We start from the raw sequence: 23238 nt of genomic DNA, 5'->3' as shown, positions 1-23238 counted from the left end.
AGAAGCAACCTAGAAGTCACCTGAGCCAAGCCATGGTATTTTCAATCACCATGTGTGCATGCGGATTTTGGATATTGAATAAGAAAGACTGAAGAAGAATGAATGCATTTGAATTATGGTGCTGGCAAAGAATATTGAAAGTGGTATGCATTTCCAAAGGAACAAACACATCTGTCTTGGAAACACAGCCAGAAGGCTCCTTAGAAGTGAGGATGGAGAGACTTGGTCTCCTATGCTTTCGACACGTTATCAGGAGACACCAGTCCCTAGAAAGTAAAGTACAAGGTCAAGTACCTCCCACCCCCACCCCCAGTGAAGAAGAGGAAGCCCTTCAAGGTGATGGACACAGTCCTGCAACAATGGGCTGAAACAGAAGAAGGGTTGTGAGGGAGGCTCTGGACCGGGCTGTGGCTTGCTCTGTTGTATACAGGGCTCTCTATGAGTCGGAACAGACTTGGGGACACCCAACAACAGTGAAAATGGTGTAATTGAGTGAAGCACAGGGGCTCTGGGAGACGTGAGGAAGGATGGTAATTAAATGGTATCAACGGTTCAGCATTTATTGCTGACAGAAAGGGTGAGAGACGATGTCCACCCCCAAGGACTTCTGAGGAAGTGGGGTTTCCAGCTCCTTGACTTGATGACAGCTGGCGAGGACCTCCATTAGGGGCCAAATGGGCTGTGGTTTCTTGCTTCTCCTGCCAATGGTATTAGGTGGCAATGTTTGGAGCTCCTACTTCTGGGCAGTTCCACATCATTCAATTCACTTTTTCTACATATCAAGATGGAATTAAATTACAAGTGAAAATCAAGTGATAAAAATCCAACAACTGACTTGTAGCCTCTATTGACTGTTTGGAAAAATAGGACCCCAGGTGCTCTCCATTTTAATGCTTACCAAGCCCTTATCTAGGGAACAATAAGACCCCCATCTTTGGGAATCCGGAGAGCCAGCAAGTTACATGCCTGGTGGTGTGATGGCCTTGCTCTTGTGGGTCAGCAGGTGGATTTCTACTTTGATGGTGGAACAAATGTAATCAAGTGGTTATCTTTTTTTCCCATTTGTAATTTGTGAGCTTTATTAAAGCTGGAAAATATATTCTGTATGTGTGTTTTGAAACCACTATTTTTTTTCTCTAGCTAGGCAAACTAGAAAGGCAAGTGAAAAAGATATCAGAATTCTGTATTTTAAAAAAGCCCACTTTAAATATCATTAATATTATTCTATTTCAAATCATGGCAGCCCCACGTGTGTAGCGTTTTCAAAACTGATTACCTTTCAGAAGCTGAGGGCCAGATTGTCTTCCCAGCGGTCTGGGTAAATTTGAATCACCAACTCTTCACCTAGGAGTTAAACATCTGTACCACTGTGCGACTCCAACAGTATTACTGTCTTTTTTTTTAAGCTCCTCTTCTTACTCAATTAAAACATTTACATTGGTGGCACAGTGCTTACCTATTAGGTTGCTAGCCACAAGGGCAGCGGTTTGAAACCACCAGCCATTCCTCAGGAGAAAGATGAGGCTTTGCATGTTCATAGAGTTATCATCTCAGAGATCCACAGGGACAGTTCCACTCTGTCCTACAGGGTTCTTAGAATACTACTGAAGTCTCAATTATGTTATTTAGAGTTGTAAATGTCAAGGATTCACAAACTCTGTGTTCCTTACTATTGGAAGTGACTGTGCACTTTCGCTCTTTCCTGGAATTATTACAATATATTTGTATGCAAGTGTGTGTGTGTGTGTGTGTGTGTGTGTTAACCTTATGTCTCTGGCCATTAAAAATTTTTCTCGCCTTCCTCCGCGGCACCCACCGAAGAGTCGCAGCCATGGCTGTGCGCTCCCCTATGGCCGTGGGCCTCGACAAGGGCCACAAGGTGACCAAGAACGTGAGCAAGCCGAGGCACAGCCGCCGCCGCGGGCGCCTCACCAAGCACACCAAGTTCGTGCGGGACATGATCTGGGAGGTGTGCGGCTTCGCACCCTATGAGTGAAGGGCCATGGAGCTGCACAAGGTCTCCAAGGACAAGCGGGCACTGAAGTTCATCAAGAAGCGGGTGGGCACACATATCCGGGCCAAGAGGAAGAGAGAGGAGCTGAGCAACGTGCTGGCCGCCATGAGGAAGGCCGCTGCCAAGAAGGACTGAGTGCCGGGCCCCCCTCTCCCCACCCCCAAAATAAAGTCTTTCCAGAAACTGAAAAAAAAAAATTTTTTTTTTCTCGCTAGAGGGAAATGAAGAGTTAAGCTACAGCTTATCTTCTGCTGAATGTAATTGTTTGAAGACAAATTAGGTACATTTCCAGCTCTTACAAAATTGGCAAGACACAAAGGAAATACCTTAGCGATATGAGCTCCTGGTTGTGAACCAGAAGTCAGGTAGCTATCTGAAACCTCAGCCTTCCAGGTGGCTCCCTCCTCTCCCATTACGTGAGTGTTAGCCCTTCGGACAAAGATGGGACTCTAGCATCCAATGCCCCACGGATGGACCTGAAGCTACTACACAACAAGGAACTATTCATGAGGATAGCTGCAGAGTGAGATAGGCCCGAAATATCTGGGAAAGACATTCTATAGTAACAACCAAATATATTCAAATTTACGTAGGTCAGCACCGGCCGCATATATCGTTAAAAGGCTCACTGCGTGCTTTAACAACTCCCAGTAGGGACCCGAATATATGTTCTTCACTTTTTTGCAAAGCACATTCCATCAACTTTACATGTCCAGCGGCTTATATTTTTAGAGATAAATGCTCTAACACCCACATTTTAGCCTTGGGGTACATATTTTTATTCTTGAACTTCTCTGTGACACAGTAAAAAAAAAAAAAAAACCCAACAACAACCAAAAACGTTAAGCAAGCACTGAAATGTACTGAGGAAACCTTTGAAAGAAACCCCACAGAGAGTCCGTTCATGAATGCAAACTTTGTTTTGTAACGTCTCCGGTTCTGAAGTCCTTTTGTTCCCTAATCATAAGATAAAAAGAGTTATCACGGCAAATTTGGCTTTGAAACCAAAGAGTGTCTCACTGACTGTCTCAAGAGAAAATGAGGCAAAGCTTCTTGGGAAGTTTTACAGTTAAAATACTAGCACGTTCCAGCCATGAACAGATTCTACTGGGTTGTCCTTCTAGTTGGAAACAGAAGGTAGTAAATGAAGTATCATCAACCATTCTGTCTGCCTTCTCTGGCATCTATTGTTACTCATTGCCAAGGGCCTACTGGCAAAGTTATACATGCCAACACAGGCACACTGAAATAATAAGGTCAAGACCTTGAGATGGATGGAGAATGGTCTGGCTTAACCCCATCCAATTCTCAAGCTGAAGATTCTATAAATGTCAGGACGACAACATTGTGCCCCCGTGGTGACAGAATGACCCATTGTTTCCAGTCCTAAGGTAACACGGATGAAATGACTGGACTTACTGCTGCCTTCCATTTGTAGTGAGGGTTGGAAGTGGAACTTAAGAATGGTAGAATCAGAAATCCTTCTTTCTGATCCACCAAGGAGCCCTGGTAGTGCAGTGGGTTACACATTGGGCTGCTAAGTGCAAACTCAGCAGTTCAAAGCCAGTCCCTCTAAGGTGGAAAGATGGGGCTTTCGGCTTCCAGAATGAGTTCTATTCTTGGAAATCCACAGGGACAGTTCTATTCTGTCCTATAGGGTCACCATGAATTGGAATGAACCCAATGGCATTGAGTTTGGTTGGGGTTTCCCCGGGGGTGTAATGGGTTTGGTTACCTGTTGGGCTGCTAACTGCAAGGTCAGCAGTTCAAGATCCTCAGGGATCTGAGGGAGAAGGATGGGGCTTTCTATTCCTGTAAAGATGTACACTCTTGGAAACCTACAGGGGTAGATCCATCCTTTCCTGCAGGGTTGCTATGAATCAGAATCAACTCATGGCAGGGGATCAACCTAATATACTCATCAAAGATCGTATATACCCCCCAAAAGATAGCCACTTGTAAATTATTCAATATCTAGATTATCCACATTTATTGCTTTTATTCTTTCTCTTTTACTTCCCTTTGGGTGGGTCATTTCACTAATTGATGAATAAAACAGATGCGAAAACCAGTGATACTTCCTGGTGCCATATTATATAGATTACTTATCCCACTAAAACCAGCCTTTATTAAGAATCTTTTCTTGCAGGCCTATTATGTCTGGCTATGCATACTGTAGACATGACTAATGACTCCATCACTATGACTTCAAGGAAGTCAACGAATATCCCTGATCCTTAGTTTGTTTTTTTCTGGAGAAGAGAAATAAAAATACGTATCTCCTGGGGTTGTAGTAAGGACCTAGTGAAATAATGCAAGAGAAAGTCAAACCAAATCCATTGCCTGCAAGTTGACTCCAACTTAGGCAGCCTTGTGTGTTAAAGGCTAGAACTGCTTGCTGCATGGGGCTTTCTTGGCTGTAATCTTTATGGAAGCAGGTTATGGGGCCTTCCTCTCACAGTTCTGCTGAAGGAATCTGAATGAGCCATCTTCAGTCTAGTAGTCAATTGCAAACCAAATGCAATACCTAGGGTGCAAGGGCTTAATAAATAATAAAGTCAGCTGACCTGTGATTGCAAGGGCAGGCTTTGAGCTCTCATGCCATTTTCTTCCATATTCCTTTGGTATATTTGCAGCTTGGGCGGCTAACTGCAAGCTCAGTCGTTAAAACGACCCGCCATTCCTTGGGAGAATGATGAACCTTTCCACTCCCACAAAGATTTACATTCTCATAAGCCCAAAGGGCCAGTTTTATTTTGTCTGTATAGGACCCTGAGTGATGTAGTGGTTATGAGTTGGGCTTTGATCTTCAGGGTCTATAGTTTGAAACCACTAGCAGCAACGAGGGCAAGAAAGACTGGGCTTTCTACTCCCGTAAGCAGTTAAAATCTCAAAAACTCACAAGAGGGTTGGTGTGAGTCAGCACTGACTCCATGGCAGTGAGTTTGGTTTGTAGTTGGGTGGGATCACTAGGAGTCAAAATCAATTCAATGGCAGCAACTTTGGTTTCCATTTGAATGTACCTTCATCTCCCTTAACTCCCTGTCCTCTTACCTCTCCTCTTCTTGACATATCTCAGGAAACTTGGTGGTGTAGTGATTTACCCCAAGGTCAGCAGTTTGAAACCCTTTGCTCTTTAGGAGAACAACGAGGCTTTCTGCTCCCATAAGGACTCACAGTCTTAGAAACTTACAAGGACATTTCTGCCCATCCTCTAGGCTTACGATGCATTGACATCTACTTGATAGCAGTGAGTTTGGTTTTTTCGGTTTTGACAAATCCCAACAGCTCAACACCAACTAAAAGAGAATGGGTGTCAGTGCCTGGCCAGAAAGTTTAAACTTCGACAAGAAACTAGCTTTAGGAAAGTCAGTTGACATTCCCAGAGCCGGTTCCAAATCTATGGAAGGCAATCGTGATGCCACCTCACACACTTGCTGTGAACTTTAAATTCAATGACTACTTTAATGGGACGGCACAAGATCTGGCCTAATGAGGAAGTACTCAACAAGTGGGAGCTATTATTAGGTGGCATAATCCACGATAATTTTTATGCTGAGAAAAACTATTTTAACTCATTAAAACCAAACCAAACCAACCAAAGAAAACAAACCCAGGAATAAGAAAACCAAGCCTCTTGCTTTTGAGTTGAATTCCTATCATATCAGCCCTATAACTAATCTGCAGATGTTCATTTTCAAACATGACTACATGCTTCATTATACAAAGAGACTAAAGATTTCTTCTTTTAAAAATATTGACATTTTAGAACTTTATTAAGGTCCCAGTAGTGCAGTGGTTAAGCTATCCGCTGCTGATCGAAAGGTCAGAGATATGAACTCCCCAGCCACTTGCAGGAGAAACAATCTGGCCACCTGTTCTTGTTACCAACTAGTTACCAGTGATTCTGACTCATAACAGCCGTACACGGCGGTGGAGAAATGATCCCATGAGTCTCCGAGGCTGACAATCTTGAAAGCAGATTGTCGCATTTTACAGCCTACGAAACTGTCAACTGGGATCACTCACTAACTCTGTGAATTATTTTACATCTCAAGCACTCTCTAGTTATGCTTTTGGCTCAGTCACACTGTAATAAAGCAATATAAGAAAGGAGATGAGCGCGGTGGCTTTAAACCTGTGCTGAGTCTATACAAACTTGCTGTCTGTGTGGGGCAAGCAGCCACAAATGCATAAAGAAACACCAGTCAGGTTCCGTAAGGAAAACCTTTAGCCATCAACCAATATGAACAACCCACCAAGCTGCCTTACACGGCTCGATTACTAAGTACTTTTGGGTCCAACCCTGTTATAGGGTTGGTTCTACAAGTGTCAGTGTTGACGCTTAAAACCTATGAGGGCAAATGGTGACATTGGTTTATGATGAATTTCTGGGTACAAAGGAAAGGACCATCTTTGAACAGGTGCAGTTCCAGGCATTTAAACAATTCTCCATGGTGTTCTAAGGCCTTTGTGGTTTATCAATGGTTGAGATTTTAGTGAAACAATGAAATGTCCCATATGTTCCTTCCCATTACCATCCATCACCCAACAGCTGTGAAATCCCCAGCTGCTGGGAAAAAGAGAACTCAATTGAGTGCTCTATGGCTGACAGGAGGAAACCCTAAAGATCTCATTTTCATCTCATTTCTGGGGCCCCAGCAGGCTGGAGTCTCAATTGTATCATGTCAAATAGCACATAAGCGATGGTCTATATATTTTGGTTACGATTCTCATTGCCATCCAGCTGATGCCAACTCAGAGTGGACAGAGCAGAACTGCTCCTGTGGGATTCTGAGACTGTAATTCTTCACGGGAGTAAAGAGCCCGTCTTTCTCCTGTGCTTGTTGTTCTTGGGGGAAATCTTACGCACTATGAGGACTAGGATCAATCTCTCCCAGGCACTGACTATCCAATTCTTTAATCCTTACAACAACGACATAAAATATTTATTCTCACAATAATCATATAAAGAAAATGTTGTCCTAATTTTAGTAGGCAACAAGGTCCACTGAGACAGAGTCACTTGGTTAATTCTGTCAAGAGCCATATCGTGAGCTGCGGGAACCCCTGAGCTGTCCTGCCTTCAGCAAAATGAGCCGATGAAGGGACATTGACTGGTTGAGACTTAGCTGCGACGCACCTGGGAGAGCAGGGGGCATGGAGAAGGCCGCGCTGCGTGCAAAGACACGGGAGGAGGCCAGAGGAACTCGTGCTGGTGACTGCCCCACGTCTGCCTTCTTATTCTTCTAGCCTCCCAAAGAAAGAAAATGGGCCTGCACTCTTAGGTAGCTTCAGCAGAGATCTCAGTTTCCTTTCTTTAAATTCCTAATTCTCTGTCATCAGCCATGAAAAAGTCTCGCTCATAACATCAGATTTCATTCATTAATCACTTGCTCTAACAACACCATCAGCCACGGATGAACTGCCGTAGTCTGTAAACAAGCAATTCTCAAACTTGAGCGAGAAATTAGAAATAACCCGCAGGACTTGTCGAACACAGACTCCGGGGCCCCTGCACTCAAGTTTCTAGTTCATGATACCTGAAGAGAGGCCTCCAACTTTGTATTCCCAGGAAGTTCCCAGGGGGGCTGATGGTATTAGGACTCTGGGACCACAGAATTGCGAGCCTCTTTTAGAAAGGAAAACTGTGCTTTCGAAAGCTCGAGTTACATGCTAGTCGTCCTTACAACCAGAGGGACTCTGAAAACAGCATTTCTTAGGAGGCGACCGTCCATTCTGTAGGCATAACTTATAAAGCTACTTATGTATAACCTCATCTGTAGAACAATGTGCAGAGATCTGATTGGTGTCCAGAGATACACAGTTGTGAGAGGGCAGTTGACCTTACGTCTATCATCTTCCTGAAACCAACCAACCGAAAAACCCAAACTCACTACCATCGAGTCAATGCTGACTCAGAGGGACCCTGTAGAATGGGTGAGAACTGGCCCTGTGAGCTTCTGAGGTTGAAACTCTTCTTGGGAAGAGAGGCCTGTCTTTCTCCCCAGGTGCAGCTGGTGGTTTGAAACGGTTGATCTCGCAGCTGGCAAGATCAATGCATGACCACTATGCCAACAGAGTTTCCATAACAAACAAAAGATACCCCCAAGCAACCATGCTTTTAATATGCAATGGGCCCAGTTGCTTTGAACTTTTAAAAAGAGAGTCAACGAGAACTCTCATGGAGCTGGATTCTGGAGGCCAACAAAGCCTTGGCCACTGAGCCTGATTTTAATCCTTTGCCTGGGCCCGGGGCCAGGTTTGCCTGGGCCTGGCTTGGTTAAGGCACATGCCCCACTTACTGCACTAGGGACCATCTCTGTGTTTGAACTTGAACTCAATCTGAAAACTGGGTAGCCAATGTCAAAAACCGAGTATTACTGAAAACGGAAATTGCTTTTTAAGGCAGCTCGATATTAGTAAGGAAATGAGGTTTCCATTCCATGGGGTTCTAGGATGGGGACTTCTCATTCTCACTTCCCTTTGAAATGGAAAAACACTTACTATATAAACCCCTCCATTTGGTTACCTAGATCCATCCCCTTGGAGGTTGATAATTCTCTTGTTGGCAGACGGTTGCAAGGGATATTATATTTGGGGCTTCTGCACAAGTCCCTGGCAACTTTGGTTAATTATCCCCATAGAACTAACGGTAGCTTCTAGAAGTTTCCCCGTAGCCTTAGAAGTTGTGCTAACTTTTTGAAAGTTGGAGTTCAGAGGTCTAACTGAAACAACAGCCAGCACGGCAAAAAACTCCAGGAAGTCTTGTTGTAAATGCTTCCTCACAAAAGTTTGATCAGGCTCTTGAGGGCTCTGGGAACTTGGATATGGTTGATCAAAGCCATCTGCATTAGTCTATTGATAATTTACTCCGTGAGTATTTCTTAAGAGCCTGTTCTGTGCCATGCTCAGGAGGGCCTTTAAGACTTGTGTCTGTTCTGGTTCTCAGGACTCTGTACTACAAGCCCTAGATTATAAAAACAATTTAGGAAACAGAGGAGCGATATACTCTTCTTTCAACAATTCATTACAGCGGCAGAAATGTATTAGTACGCCACCTCACATCAACAGTGAAGTGAGTTGTCATATCTTTAGAATGTCTAGATTTTTTCTGAGTCACACAGGAGCCCCATTCATTTAGAAAGGCCAAATGATTCCATGCTTTATTTGAAGAACTATTAGTCCAAAGATCTTTCGGATCAGGAAACGAGTGGGTTTTTTTTGTTGAATAGGTACTGCGTTTTCTTAAATTCTTAGGCCCAGTTTCACGTCCGGAAGGAGGAGCTTTGTCATTCTCTGGACTCTGCTCATCACTGCAGCCAACCCCGTGGTGCCTTGCACCTCAGGAACTCAGTCAATGCAAACTCCTCAGCCGACTCACTGGCTCATGGTTACAGGTGGCTCTATTTCACGTCAGGGTTAGGAGAAGGAAGTAAGAGTGTGGAAGTTGGCCCTATAGGTCATTAATGCACCAAGGATCCTCTGAGGCCTTTTAAATGTTACTATTATTAGCTGAGAAGTAGCACAGCCGACTGTAACATTGCAGAACTGGCTGTTCTCCTTGCCCAATCTTCAACCATAAACTCGGGATGCATCCCCACAAGGTCCTTGCAGGCATTGCCTGTATTTTTGTAAAGGAAGAAGAGGTCAAGACCAGCATGATGACACCAATCTTTCATCATCTCCGTATCTCTATGTCACGCTCATTCAATAGGGGGAACGCTGGTGGCATAGTGGGTCACTCCTGGGCTGCTAACCACAAGATCTGCAGTTCGCAACCACCAGCTGTTCCATGGGAGAAAGATGAGGCTTTCTACTATCGAAAAAGGACCATTCAACCTGGTCCCGGGCAGTGGTTCTCAACCTCCTAATGTCGCGACCCTTTCATGCAGTTCTTCATGGTGTGGTGATCCCCCAACAATAAAATTATTTTCATTGCTACTTCATCACTGTGATTTTGCTACTGTTATGAATTGGGTGAGCTCTGGGAAAGGGGTCGCGACCCACAGGTTGAGAACCGCTGCCCTATAGGCTCACTAGGAGTCAGAGTCCACTCAGTGGAAGTGAGAGTGAGTGGTCATATAATAAAACACCCACCGAGCCAGCACCTGCTTCTGACTCAGGTAATGCACGAGCCCTGAAGTCTACACGGGGGCCTTGGGGGTGCAGTGGCTACATGTTGGACTGCTCACAGCAAGATCCACTGCTTGAACCCATCAGCTGTTCTGTGAGAGAAAGCTGAGGCTTTCTCCTCCCATGAAGAATTGGTCTCGGAATCCCACAGGGGCAGTTCTAGTTGACATGGACCCGATAGCAGTGGACCTGAAGTTACACAGATTACACAGTTCTTGCTTCCAGGGCTTTCTTGAGTCATCTGGGAGACTCACAGGGGTAAAAACTCAGCAGGAAGCACGAGAAAGATGTCTGAATCTAGAAGAAAGTTTAACTCTACCTTGGGGTGAAGAGGAAGTTGGGCTACTCTTCAACAGAGAAGAACCATCATTCAGCCATTGACTGGGCAGCCAACAGTACTGGGTATTAAATTGAGGTTCTTATATTTTTCCACTTAAAAAATCTACTCAACAATAACCCCCATTTATTGACAAAAATGGCTTTTGTCTGATAATGCCACTAACATGACTATGCCAACCTCTCTCTACTACTCACCTTACATTTAATATCCGAAGGTCGGGGGACTGAAGTTGGCATGGGTGTTGCCGCTGAAGGAGGCACCTGCTTATCACTTTTTGTCTATTTATAATTCTAAAGCTGCACATGGAAAACAAGCCCATGGGCACCTCCTAGGATGGCCATGGAGGCAGCAGAGCGGATCGACAGAGGAAGAAGCAAGAAGCACGCCAGGCATATACTGACTCAACAGGAACTAAGCTGAAGGTCATCTATGGTCTGTTTTTCTTAGGCGAGACCTTGCATTACATACCACGTGGAATGCTCCCGGCGCCTTGACTGGTCTGAAGCCATCCACAGGTGCGCACTGGTCAGCGTGGCCGTTACAGAAGCAGTTGCCCTTGACAATGAAGTCGTAGATTGCATAGTGGGTGAAATGCTGGGCCTTTGCATTCAGGTCATTTCTCTGACAGGGGCAAGCCTGACGTTTGAGCAGCTGCACGCGTAGGTTAGTGATCTTCAGCTGCTCCTGCACCTTGGCACTGTAAAGATTCTCCACGTCATAGGGTGGCGACAGAGCTCTGAAAATAACCTGTAAGAGACAAAAATCCCCATGTATATGTACATAGATACAGCTGTATACAAACCCTCAGTTGTTTGCCCAATCTTGTCCTGCCTTGACCGATAGATAGCTCGTGTAGTCTGGGAGTGATAAGGTAACAAGGAGTGGTTAGGCCCGACCCACCTGCAGAAGAGCTTCGTGTTATATCATAGAGCAGGTGTGCTTCCTGCTTGGCTACAGAGAATTTTAAATACAACTGTAATTCTTCTGTATCCAAGCAGGTAGCAGAGACTTGAACATTGAGATGGAGATAACATGAAAATCTCTTGGGGGGAAGCTTTCTGGGGAAGAAGGAACAGTAAGTATAAAGGCCTTGAATCAAGCATGGCTTGTTCAAGGAACAAGGCTCTTGTGACCTGAGTCCAGAAAATGAAGGGAAAGGGGTGGGTGAGGAGGGCAGAGAGCCAGGAGACCACAGATCATGTATAGAACTCTTTGAAGGTCATAGTGTGGTCATCAGTGTCACTGAGTCAGTTCTGACCCAGAGCAAATCTATGCACAAGACCCAAACCCTGCCCTGTCCTGCACTAGTCTCACAACTGGTCCAATGCTTGAGCCTGTTGTTGCAGCCACTGTGTCATGGCAGAGTTATTCTAGTTGTGGCGGGAAGCCACTGACTGATTTTAGGCAGAGAAGCAATATGATCTCATTCTTTAAATGAAGATCATCTTTGCTTCTCAGAGAAGAATGGGTTCTAAAGAGGTAAAGAATACGAACAGGAGGATCAATTAGGAAGCAATGGCAAAATCCAGATCCGGTCACTTATGTTTCCAAAGGAGGGCTGACCTTTCAGTGTGTAGGCGCTTGGGAAGACCAACAGTCCACATCCGTCTAACTGGGGCCGCTCTTGCTACAAATAGTTGCTGGTACTTCTCTAGAAGTGCTTTCCAAGTTTTTACCACATTTTACAATATTCTTACTGGTAGTAAATATAGCACATCATTCACAAACCACACATATGATTCAGTATTTCAGTCACATCAAGAAGAGTTGTACAATTATCACCACATCAACTTGAGAACACTTTCTTCATCCTGGTTCTCATCGTTATCAGATCCCCATTTCCCCCCAGCTCCCGTGCCAGGCCCCCACGGAAACATTCGTCCAGTTACTGTCTGTGTAGATTTACCTGTCCTGGATTTCATATGCGCAAAACAATCAAAAACGAAAACAAACAAACAAAAGCTAACAACACTAATAAAGTAAAACAGAGGAAGACCTCGACCAAAAAGAAAGCAGAAAATATTAAAAACTAGAACAAATGTACAATGGGTAAAAAGGAAGATCAAAAGGTGTTAAGATTTTTACCCCAACTGCATCTGCAATAACCCACTTTCCAATGCATTCTGCATAATAGCAACGCTATGCACGTCCTGTTCTATAATGAACAAGAAAGGATTCACCAGAGGCTTCATCCATGTGTATTTTTGTTAACCGAAACCATTTTAAAATGGGTTGAAGGGAGGTCAAATGTGAAGATATTACATTGTTGTTGTTGATCTTTTAAGATATATTACATTTTAACCTAATTACATTTGCCATAATCAACTTTACAATGCTCTCTGTCTTACAACAAGGTTATCGACACCCCTCAACTATTGCCAGAGGGGTTTCTCCGGAGGCTATTCCATGTGTGGACCCTGCAAATGGATTTGGGGCTGCATTGGCATCCATAGCCTTCTGCAAATGAGGTGTTCACAATTTAAGCTCTGATACCATTTCCTCCTTCAGATCTGGATTGTATTATTTACCATCTTTGGATCACACAGGCTGATGTGCTTCTTCCATGTGGATTTAGTTGATGCCTCACTTAGATGGCTGCTTGTTTGAAGAGAAGACTTTAAGAGCCCAGAAGCCACTGTGCCTTCTGATAGCGGGGAGCCTTCTAGTTTCCTCACCACACTTTGCTGTAGCACCGATATTTTCAGGGATCTCTCCGTGAGGGTTGAGCATCAAACAGGGCCATGTCGTAAGAACTAATTCTTCTTAGATTGAGCTAGAATTAATTGCCAGCCTCAAATCCATTCACATATCTTTTGAGGGTAGATTATTACTCAAAATACTAAAAATTCATTTAAAACCAGACCTAGTGACTCAAATGGTTGGTCAAGTTGGTTAACAACACTTCTGGTGCAGTGCAGGACAAAATGAGACTGTTTTATTGTGCAGGTTACAGTAAGATGACCAGATTTTAACATTGGTAAAGCGGGACACCATTGACTTGGGGGTGGGGTGGGGGTGTTCTTGATTAAAATTTTGGTCTATATGGAGCAACAAAATTTTTCAGAGAACGCAAAAATAGTATTGTAATATATTTTTAAAATTTCAACACAAGTACAATTTACAAATATAATACATAAAAATTTATGTATAGTATTATTTTATTCTTTGGCATATTTCTCATTCGAGTGAATTTTTATAGTAGATTGCTGTCGTTGTTTAAAAGATCATGACATTTTCACAAGAATTTGTTAAATTATATTTCACACATAAAGTGACTTTCAAAGTCCCAACACTTAATTGTGATTTTTCTGTTGTCCACACTTTATTTACCATAGAAAAAATGTGTTCAGTCACAGCATTAGTTCCTGGTAAGGACAGCACGTATTCCACAATTTTTAGTGCATCATTGTATGGAACACAGTTTGTTTCAAAATGATGAAATATTTCTAACCATTTGTTCTCTATTGTGATTTTTGCTGATGCCCAAGATTTAACCTTTTTCTTATCAATATATATATTTAAATAATGATAGCTCATTAAAAAGATCATTTCAGATATATTATATATGGGAAATTTTGAGTAATATGATCAAGTGATTTTTGCCCATCATTCCAATTAAGTTCTTGTTTTAATGTAACCCAATGAAAATGTTCAATATCATTGTAATGTACCATCCACTCTTCTAAATGATTTATGCAGTTACTATAGAACTTTTTAACGTGATTCATGATATCTGCACGATTTATAGCACCTTGTTCTTCTAACTGGCTTATACTATTATCGATAGTTAATGGAAGAAAATTATTTTCTAACCGCTCTTGACACTGAAATTTTAAATTATTAACTTCATTTGCTACTTTGATTACTGAAATTTTGTCACCTTCAATAAGTTTTACAGCATTTTGAAAAAGAGCTGCTTGACTGTGTACAAACTCTAGCCAATTTTTTTCAAGATTCTTTTTCAAAAACTCTTCTAAAATTCTAGGACATTTATCCTGTGATAGAAAGTAGGATTTTTTTAAAGTAGGATTTCCAAGTATCATATATTTTCAAAATTCTTTCGACAGCTGGCAAAAGAGCTAACCAGCGCGTTTTACTGTATCCAAGTATTTTTTGATATTCAACTTTCGCAGTTTCACAAAATCCGTTAAGCATTTCAACGCGCACAGTGTATATATAGAAATAAGAGTATATTTTAATAAGAAGATTTTCCACATCTATGGGCAACAAATCAGCAGCTGTTTGAATGGCGTTATGTATGTTCCCTTCCAGTTCTCCAGCCGTTCCCTAGCTTGTCGTGCATTCTTTCCAAAAATTGGGACTTTTAAAAAACGCTGCTGGATGTGGGACAAATTGTTAAAAATCGGGACTGTCCCACCAAAAGCGGGACGTCTGGTCACCTTGAAACTTTAGCTCCGGGGAAGAAACCAGAGGGTGACAGGGTTAGAAGGGACTGATCTTGGATTCTAGGCGACCTCGGGGTCTATGTGCTACTGAGAAGGGCTGGCCTATTACTTGGGGAAGAACTTGGTGGAAAGAGGGAGGCTCTCAATGCCAGTGGAAACCAAAGAATATTAAAAGGGAACCCCCAGATATATTGAGACAGAAGCAGCATTTTAAATCAGGCCAACACTCAGTTATACTTTGGTCTATACATTTTTGAAAAGAGATTTAATAATTTAACTCACTGTCATCAAGTTGATGCTGACTTAGAGTGGCTCTATTCTATAGGGTAGCACTACCCCCTGTGAGTTTTCAAGGCTGTAACCCCTTACAAGACTAGAAAACCTCATCTTTCTCTCTAAGAATGGCTGGGGGTTTCGAACTGCTGACTGTGCAATGAGCAGCCCATCGAGTAACCACTACACCACAGGGCATCATCTCAATTTGTCTAGTAAGAGACACAAAGGCTCCTGTGGAGTTCTCAAGTATCCTTTGATTTTTATGGCGTACTACAAAGTTTATTGACACAGATAATCCCCAAAACACAGAAACATTTTGGTAACCATGGAGTAAGAAAATAAAGTAATTATTTAAAGAGTAGGCTTTGGAACATCTTCCAGTGAGGGAGAATGTACCTTAAAGTAACTTCTGACTTCAGTAAACTCCCTTCAGGAATGTTTTAGACTTAAAATTTCATTTTAGAATTCAAATTTACACTAAAGAATGCAAAGAGCAACTTTGTAGGCTCACCTCTCCAGATCCACAGGTACAGAACCACCCTCAATGAACTAGAACCTTGGGGAAAGAGGGATAATTCAATGGGCCCTTTCCCCCTTACAATCTATTCTTTATTCACTACTAACCCCCTTCCTAAAGACCTCCCAGTCCCTTCAGATTCAGTACAAATTCCTGCTGAAGACCTGCTTTCTCTTGGCTATGAGTACATCATTGATACCAGACATGATATTTAGAGTTGATGATTGGTTTGCTGTCTTCCTAGTACTACCCTAGAATGTACACTGCATGAGGGCAGGGCCTTTGTTGAAGTCACCATGTTGTCTCCCCAGCACCGTTGTTCTCCCAGTAGCCTGGCAAGCCCCCAAACCAATGCTACAAAATCAAGGACCACCAAGTTGATTCCTACTCATCTCAAACCAAATTCAATGCATCGAGTCAACTCCACCTCCCGGTGACCCCGTAGCTGAGTGCTTCAACTGTCTCCTGTGGAACGGCTGGCGATTCTGAGGTGTTGTGTAAATCACTATACCACCAAGCTCTTCTGACTCACAGCGAACCTGTATATTGTTTCACAGGCTGTAAATCTGTACAGAACAGAGAGACTAATTTTTCTCCCACAGAGCAACTGGGGGGGCGTGAATCACAAACCTTGTGGCTAATAATTCAATGCTTACCCAACAGTATCACTAGGAGTAGATAAATAATCCATTTTTGGTGATGGAATTGATTATAACATTGTTCTTGAAACTTGGGTAGTAGGTGAGAATTTTTTCTTTTTTTAAATTAAGTCTCTTAATTTCAAAAAACTTCATCCTCTAGGAGCCCAGATGATGTAGTGGTAATGAGGTAAGTTGCTTATTGCAAAGTCAGAAGCTCAAGCCCACTAGCCGCACTGTGGGAGAAAGATGAGGCTTTCCACTCTTGTCAAGAGTTACAGTCCCAGAAATCCATCGGGGCAGCTCTCACCTGTCCTGTAGTGTCACTCTGAGTTGGAATGGACTTGATGACGGAAAATTTGATTTTGTTTGTTTAATACTTTCTTAACCTATAGTACATAAAAATACCACTTATATTTTCTGCCTCTGGTGTTTCTTGGGCGGCACTTTGGAGTAGGAAGTTCATCAGTAATATTATGTTGAGAAGTTAGTATGTTCTGTGTGGAGATTTTGTATGAAGTGATGCATCCTGAAGGAGTAATTGTAAAATTTGGACTCTTTGAACCTCTGTAGAACATACATATAATGGGGGCTGAGGCACAGGGAATCCAGGGTGGATGATACCTTCAGGACCAAGGGTGTGAGGGGCGATGCTGGGAGAGTGGAGGGTGAGTGGGTTGGAAAGGGGGAATTGATTACAAGGATCCACATGTGACCTCCAGCCTGGGAGATGGACGGCAGAGAAGGGGGGGAAGGGAGACTCCGGATAGGGCAAGATATGACAAAATAACAATGTATAAATTACCAAGGGCACATGAGGGAGGGGGAAAAAAAAGAGGACCTGATGCAAAGGGCTTAAGTGGAGAGCAAATGCTTTGAGAATGATTGGGGCAGGGAATGTATGGATGTGCTTTATACAATTGATGTATGTATATGTATGGATTGTGATAATAGTTGTATGAGCCCCTAATAAAATGTAAAAAAAGAAAAGAGGAGGAAAAAAAAGAAAATGATTAGGGTAAAGAATGTACAGATGTGCTTTATACAATTGATGTATGTATATGTATGGAATGTGATAAGAGTTGTATGAGCCCCTAATAAAATGTTTTAAAAAAAGAACATATACATATATATATAATAGTCAAAGTGCTCCTTAGAGGCAAGGATGGAAAGATTTTGTCTTACATACTTTGTACGTATTGTCAGAAGAAGGACGTCATGTTTGGTCAATTATAAGGGCAAAGAAAAAGAGAAAGGTCCTTAATGAGATGGATTGATATAGTGGCTGCAACAATGGGCTCAAGATAGGAACAATTGTGTGCATGGTGCAGGACCGGGCAGTGTTTTGTCCTATTGTGCATCGGGTTGCTATGGGTCAGAGCCAACTCCATGGCACCTAATAACATCAAAATAAGGTTTGAAAGGATATTTACTGTTCCCTGTGTATCATTGGGCAGGTCTGCAGGTCAGGATTAGGTAATATTCAAGTGAATATTTTTTCTATGCTGCATTCCACCTATCCCACCACTCGAGCCCATTGGGACATATGGGCCCCACATAATACTTATCAAAATCTTTCATAAATTTAAAAACAGTCCATAATTCAGCATGCATTTAATTAATAGGAAAAATTTACAAAATCTTACAAACAGAAAATAATTTGGTAATGAAAGAATTCAGTTGAGTATACCAGCAGTCGCCAGGTAACATATACCTGACTGACTTACATATAATCCCCACTGATGAACCAACTACCGAAAGCCTCATATATATTAAAAATATGAGGTACACACACTGATTCATAAAAACCAATGGGCATACTTTGCAATGTGCATCAAACTACTATTATTATCAATTAGGGAACTTTTGCAGTACAGTGGGTTATTCATTGAGCTGCTAACCACAGGGTTAGGGGTTCAAACCTAACAGCTTCCCCGAGGGAAAGATGAAGCTCTTTCCCACACGAGAGATTTAAAGTCTTGGGTCATTATGAGTTGGAATCAGCCTGATGGCAGTGCTCCAGGTTTTTTATTTCCTGTATTTTGTTATGTGGTAGTCTCATAATTTCATGTCAACTCGAAGATATATAAAAGTGTAGGGGTGGAGTTTAGCCTGTCAAGCAGGTCACAGCCTGATGGTGACACCTTGTGGTCTTCTCATAAGGAGGGTCCTGAGAACCTCCCTTTTTCTCTCTGCCTCCACCTTCCTGCTAGCTGACCCTGGTTCTGCCAGAGCCTGTGACATTACCAGCACCATTGGATCCACATGCTTTTCACCCACTGGCCTGTGATCATCCTGCACTAACCCTAACCCTAACCCTAACCCTACCCCTAACATGTGCATCATTGCTTGTGACTGAGTGAGTTTGAAGAGGGACTTATAGGTTAGTATCGGACTTTTGGACTTGAGTTGGACTGGTTGGGATGTTTTATTGATATATAATTAGTTCTTGATATAAAGCATTTCTTACACATATATGAGTGTCCCTGGATTTGTTCTTCTAGTTAACCCAGTCTAACAAATTATATTAAAGATATTTTGGTTTTCTGGAAGTGTTTCCGTGGTAGTTACATAATCTGGTGTCAACTAGCAAAAGGGTGGAGTCTAGCTTATCAATCAGGTCACAGCTTGATGACCTCATTTGGAGGCACCACGGAGAAAAATAGCTCACTTGAGGCCAGATCCAGACAGACTCTCTGCCTGTCTTCCTGCGAGACATTCCTGCTGACAAGCCACATGGAGCTGCACGGACAGACTCAGAGCCCTGGAGCTGGAGGAGATATGTGGAGACCCCTGCCAGTACTAAGATGCTTCCACCACCACTGGATCCACAAGACTTTCACCCATTGGCCTGTGATCTTCCGACACTTGGTGTCATTGCATGCCTGTGTGAGTCTAAAGAGGAATTTATGGACTAGAATCAACATATGGGGTGACATTGGATTTATGGACTTGATCTGGACTGGGCTGGGATGTTTTCTTAATGTGAAATTGCTCTTTGATATAAAGTTCTCTCTTACACACATATGAGTGGCTCTGGATGTGTTAGTCTGGGTATTTTAGAAAAACAAATCCACAGAAACTCATGTATAAGAGAGAGTTTATATAAAGGTAAATGCACATCAAGAAAACATCCCAACCCAGTGCTGCCCAAGCCCACAAGTCAAACATTAACCCATTAACCCATATGTCCAACAACAATCCACAAAGTCCTCCCCCATCTCACAAAACAGACGCAATGAGGCTGACTGCAGGAGGAAAGCTGAGTCAGTGAATGTGTGAACATCTCAGCGCTGGCAGGGATCTCCACATAGGTGCTCTAGCACCCAGGGCTGCATCGGGGTAGGTCCATGTGGTTTCTCCTCAGGGATGTCTTGCAGGAACTAAGCCTTGCCACCCTGGTGCGACCATCAGAAGCAAGAGACCCAAGAACTAGAAAGGTGAGGCTCACTGAGCCATTTATTCCTCTGCCTTTCAATTAACCCCACATGTGTTTATCAGCCAGGTTGGCACAATAAACTACGTCAATCCGACCCTTGCCAACCTGGCACCTGTACATAATTCTTTAGCTTCACGATTGAAATTAAGTAACGCCTACACCTTAATCCTATAATCCTGTGAATATGTTCCCCCACCTATGAAAATTTGTGAGCCAACCACTTCATGCCTTTATCCCTCCAATTTTGAGTATCCAATTTACTGGATTTGTTTCTCTAGTCTACTCTAACACAGTTTCTTTAATGGTTTTATGCATAGAAAGGTACACTATGTAGTGTACACTATGTAGACAAGCTTTTGATTAATTGATGCTGGATATGCCTCATACCTAACTATTGTGACTTATATACAAATTTAACTTAAAGACAAACTTAGGAAAGAAACTCATTCATAACTTAGGAACTGCTTGAATAGGGTTCTAAAGAGATTTGTTTTTCATACTAGATATTGTAGCTCCGCATGGTGCGATAGTACAAGTGTAAGAACTTGTACTGTAACAATTAAAAACAAATAAAACTCATGGCCACCAAGTCAGAGTCTGAGTCACAGCGACCCTGTAGAACCACCCCTTCAGCAATTTATAGGAGTGGAAAGCCCAACAACAGTAACAAGTAACTGAGTTGTGAACAATTCTTTCTAGAATCCCTGAATCATGCAAATAGTTAATGCATTTGATGCCTAACTGAAAATATAGCAGTTTGAGCCTCAAACGTTCATCGGAAGAAGGGCCTGGTGCTCTCCTTTCATAAAACCAGCCCCTGAAAACCTCATGGCGCGCACTCTGTTCTGACACAACACACAGGGAGGGCTGCCATGACTCAGAACCAACTTGAAAATTTTCGTTTTTGAATTTGCCAAACTTAGAAAAAGTTGTACCTTAAAACTCAAACAGTATTCTGCCCCACTTATCATTGCTAAGTAGTCCTGGTGGCATAGTGGTTGAGTCGAGCTGCTAACTGCAGGCTCAGCAGTTCAAAACCACCAGCCGGTTCATGGGAGAAAGGGCTTTCTACTCCCATAAAGAGTTGCAGTTTGAGAAACTCACAGGGGCTGTTTTGCAATTCTGTCCTATCCTATAGGGTCACTATGAGTCTATAGGTAAAAAGATAGGGAGAAGGAAACGATGAAAAATCCCCCCAAAAGACTAAGTCACATAGTTGAGAATCGATAGAGAAGTAATGTCCTTTTCTTTTAATAGCCTAGACCAGATCTCATTTGGGCCAATTAGGAATGATTCAAGCCATCCTGTACTTTCTGTGGGGCTTGTTTCCAGTATGAAACCCCAAGCACTGATCTTTCTGCTATTCATGAACCATTCTTGCTCTAGATAAAATAAGCGGTGTGGCCTCCTCCCATTTCATCAGCCCCAGCAATGTCAGAGCACAAGAACACCTCAGCGGTGCTAACCAAACAAGCACTCCCCTGAAACGTCTACCGTGCACTTCTCAACGTTGCTGCCCACCCTTCCTTTTCCGGGACATTGGGAGCCACTGTTTGCTCTCTCTGTTCCGGTCCTGACATTTACCCTCATTTCCCCTCCTTCTCCAGCCCTCCCCGCTCCCGGCCCTGAGCAATGGCTCATGCACACAGGGCCAGAGGAAGATCTGTCAAGGTTTGGAGGGACTTAGAAGCTCGTTTACTTCCTGAGCCCAGTCTGCAGAAGCTGAATGGTGACTCTGTGCTTGGTGTGCATGACACCACCGTTGGCACACTGATATCAGCCGGGAAAGGACAGCCTGACCCCCGAGGCAGTGTGCTGGAAGGGAGACACAGACACAAAAGTGAACGGGAACTTAAACCATGAAATCTTGTCTCCAGAAAGGAGACGCCTTAATCTGATACCCTGGGAAATGGATCTACCCTGCAGCAGGAAACAAAGAGTACGCCAATCCAGATGCTCCAAACTTCTGGCAGGTGGCCCTTTGGGTCCCACCCAGTTTTCCCTCGTGCTACCCAGAGGACGCCTGCATGGCCCCACTCAAGTGCAGTTAGAAGGGGCCGACGCCCTCGGACGCGTACTTGCAGCCATTGCACAGTTGTTGTGGTCAGAAACGGCCTGTCTGTGCTTGCTGCCGAGCACGCTCCGCAAGAGGCATTTTAGAAGGCCGAGCATGGCAAAGGTGATCAAACTTATTTCTATATTTCCTCTTGCCGGGACTTCATGAGCTTATTTCTAAAGCAAAAGCTATATATATATATATATATATATATATATATATATATATATATATATATATATATATATATTAGTGACTATCCTAATGACACACACACAAAAAAACCTTCTCTTAAAATGTGGACGACTTCCAATGTGGTCCACCCAAAGACAACCCAGGGGGAGGAACTCAGCACTATCTCTCCACCTGAGCTTCTGGAGGTGAACAAATGTCAACCCCCCTTGCTTCAATTGACCAACACCTTGTGAATCGTTCCCCAAGTCTTTAGGCACACTTCTATGCCAGTCGCTCTCCCAGTGTGGGCCCCACGTCCACTGGACCCCACGTCCACTGCATCAAACTTGGAACCTGTTAAAGATGCAAATTCTTGGACTCTATCCCAAAGCTAGTGAGTGAATCAGAAACTCTGGTGACGTGGCCCAACCATCTGGGTTTCAGTAATCATTCCAGGCCATCCTGAAGCCCAATAAGGATTGGGAGCCAGGGCTACATAATTTTAAAAGCCTGCTGAGAATTTTATTGTGTAGCTATGACATAATTTATTTTGCCGGTCCTCCACTGATGCTTTGGAATACTAACCGCAAGGTCCGCAGTTCAAAACCACCAGCCACTCCATGGGAATAAAGAGATGACTTCCTACTTCCACAAAGAGTTAGGGTCTTGGAAACTCACAGGTAAGTCCTCCCCTGACCTACAGGGTCCGTATGAGTCAGAATGGACCAGATGGCAGTGAGTCTAAGAATAGGCACCGAAGTCATTTCCAACTTTGCATTTTAACCAACTGCAATTAAAAGCTAAAATTTCAAAGCTAAATTTTTGTAGGCTTTTCTAGTAATTTCCCAAAGATACGTATTCAAATATGGACTCAATGGGGAGAAGTAAATGTAAGATGAAATGCCTATCTGACCTTCTGAATGAATCATAGACGCTCCCCTGCCTATCGCTGGAATCTTCCTATATCTCTGAATCTGTCTGACTTCTTCTCTAAGCCTCAAATGCAGCCCGAGGCTCTGATTCTTGGCTCAGGTTCTGCCATTTTTATGCCGCATGGCAGCAGAGATCCTTAAAAAGTCCAGAACAGGATAGAATCACTCATCTCTTCTTCCATTTCTAGAATACTCACAAAAATATCTCAGTAAAACTGGAAATTAGTCAAAACAATCTTCCATATGCCTTATTTATGCTCTGATTGAGATGATATTTTTAACAGTATCAACACTGTGAACTGGATACAGA

The 23238-nt window shown here is 43.0% G+C and overlaps 1 protein-coding gene across 2 annotated transcripts in view; it reads right to left on the bottom strand.

Annotated features, from left to right (window-relative positions):
• Positions 1-23238, bottom strand: part of NTN4 (netrin 4) — a 135414-nt gene that overhangs the window by 64309 nt on the left and 47867 nt on the right. For both annotated transcript variants that reach the window (XM_075551151.1, XM_075551152.1), the window contains exon 3: positions 10959-11237. In XM_075551151.1, coding sequence (XP_075407266.1) covers positions 10959-11237 — 279 coding nt within the window. The remainder of the gene's footprint in view (positions 1-10958; positions 11238-23238) is intronic.

This window comes from Tenrec ecaudatus, chromosome 6, assembly GCF_050624435.1.
Source record: "Tenrec ecaudatus isolate mTenEca1 chromosome 6, mTenEca1.hap1, whole genome shotgun sequence".
Taxonomy (NCBI): domain Eukaryota; kingdom Metazoa; phylum Chordata; class Mammalia; order Afrosoricida; family Tenrecidae; genus Tenrec; species Tenrec ecaudatus.
The sequence above is the reverse complement of the archived record's forward strand: the minus strand, read 5'-3'. Positions and strand labels throughout refer to the sequence as shown.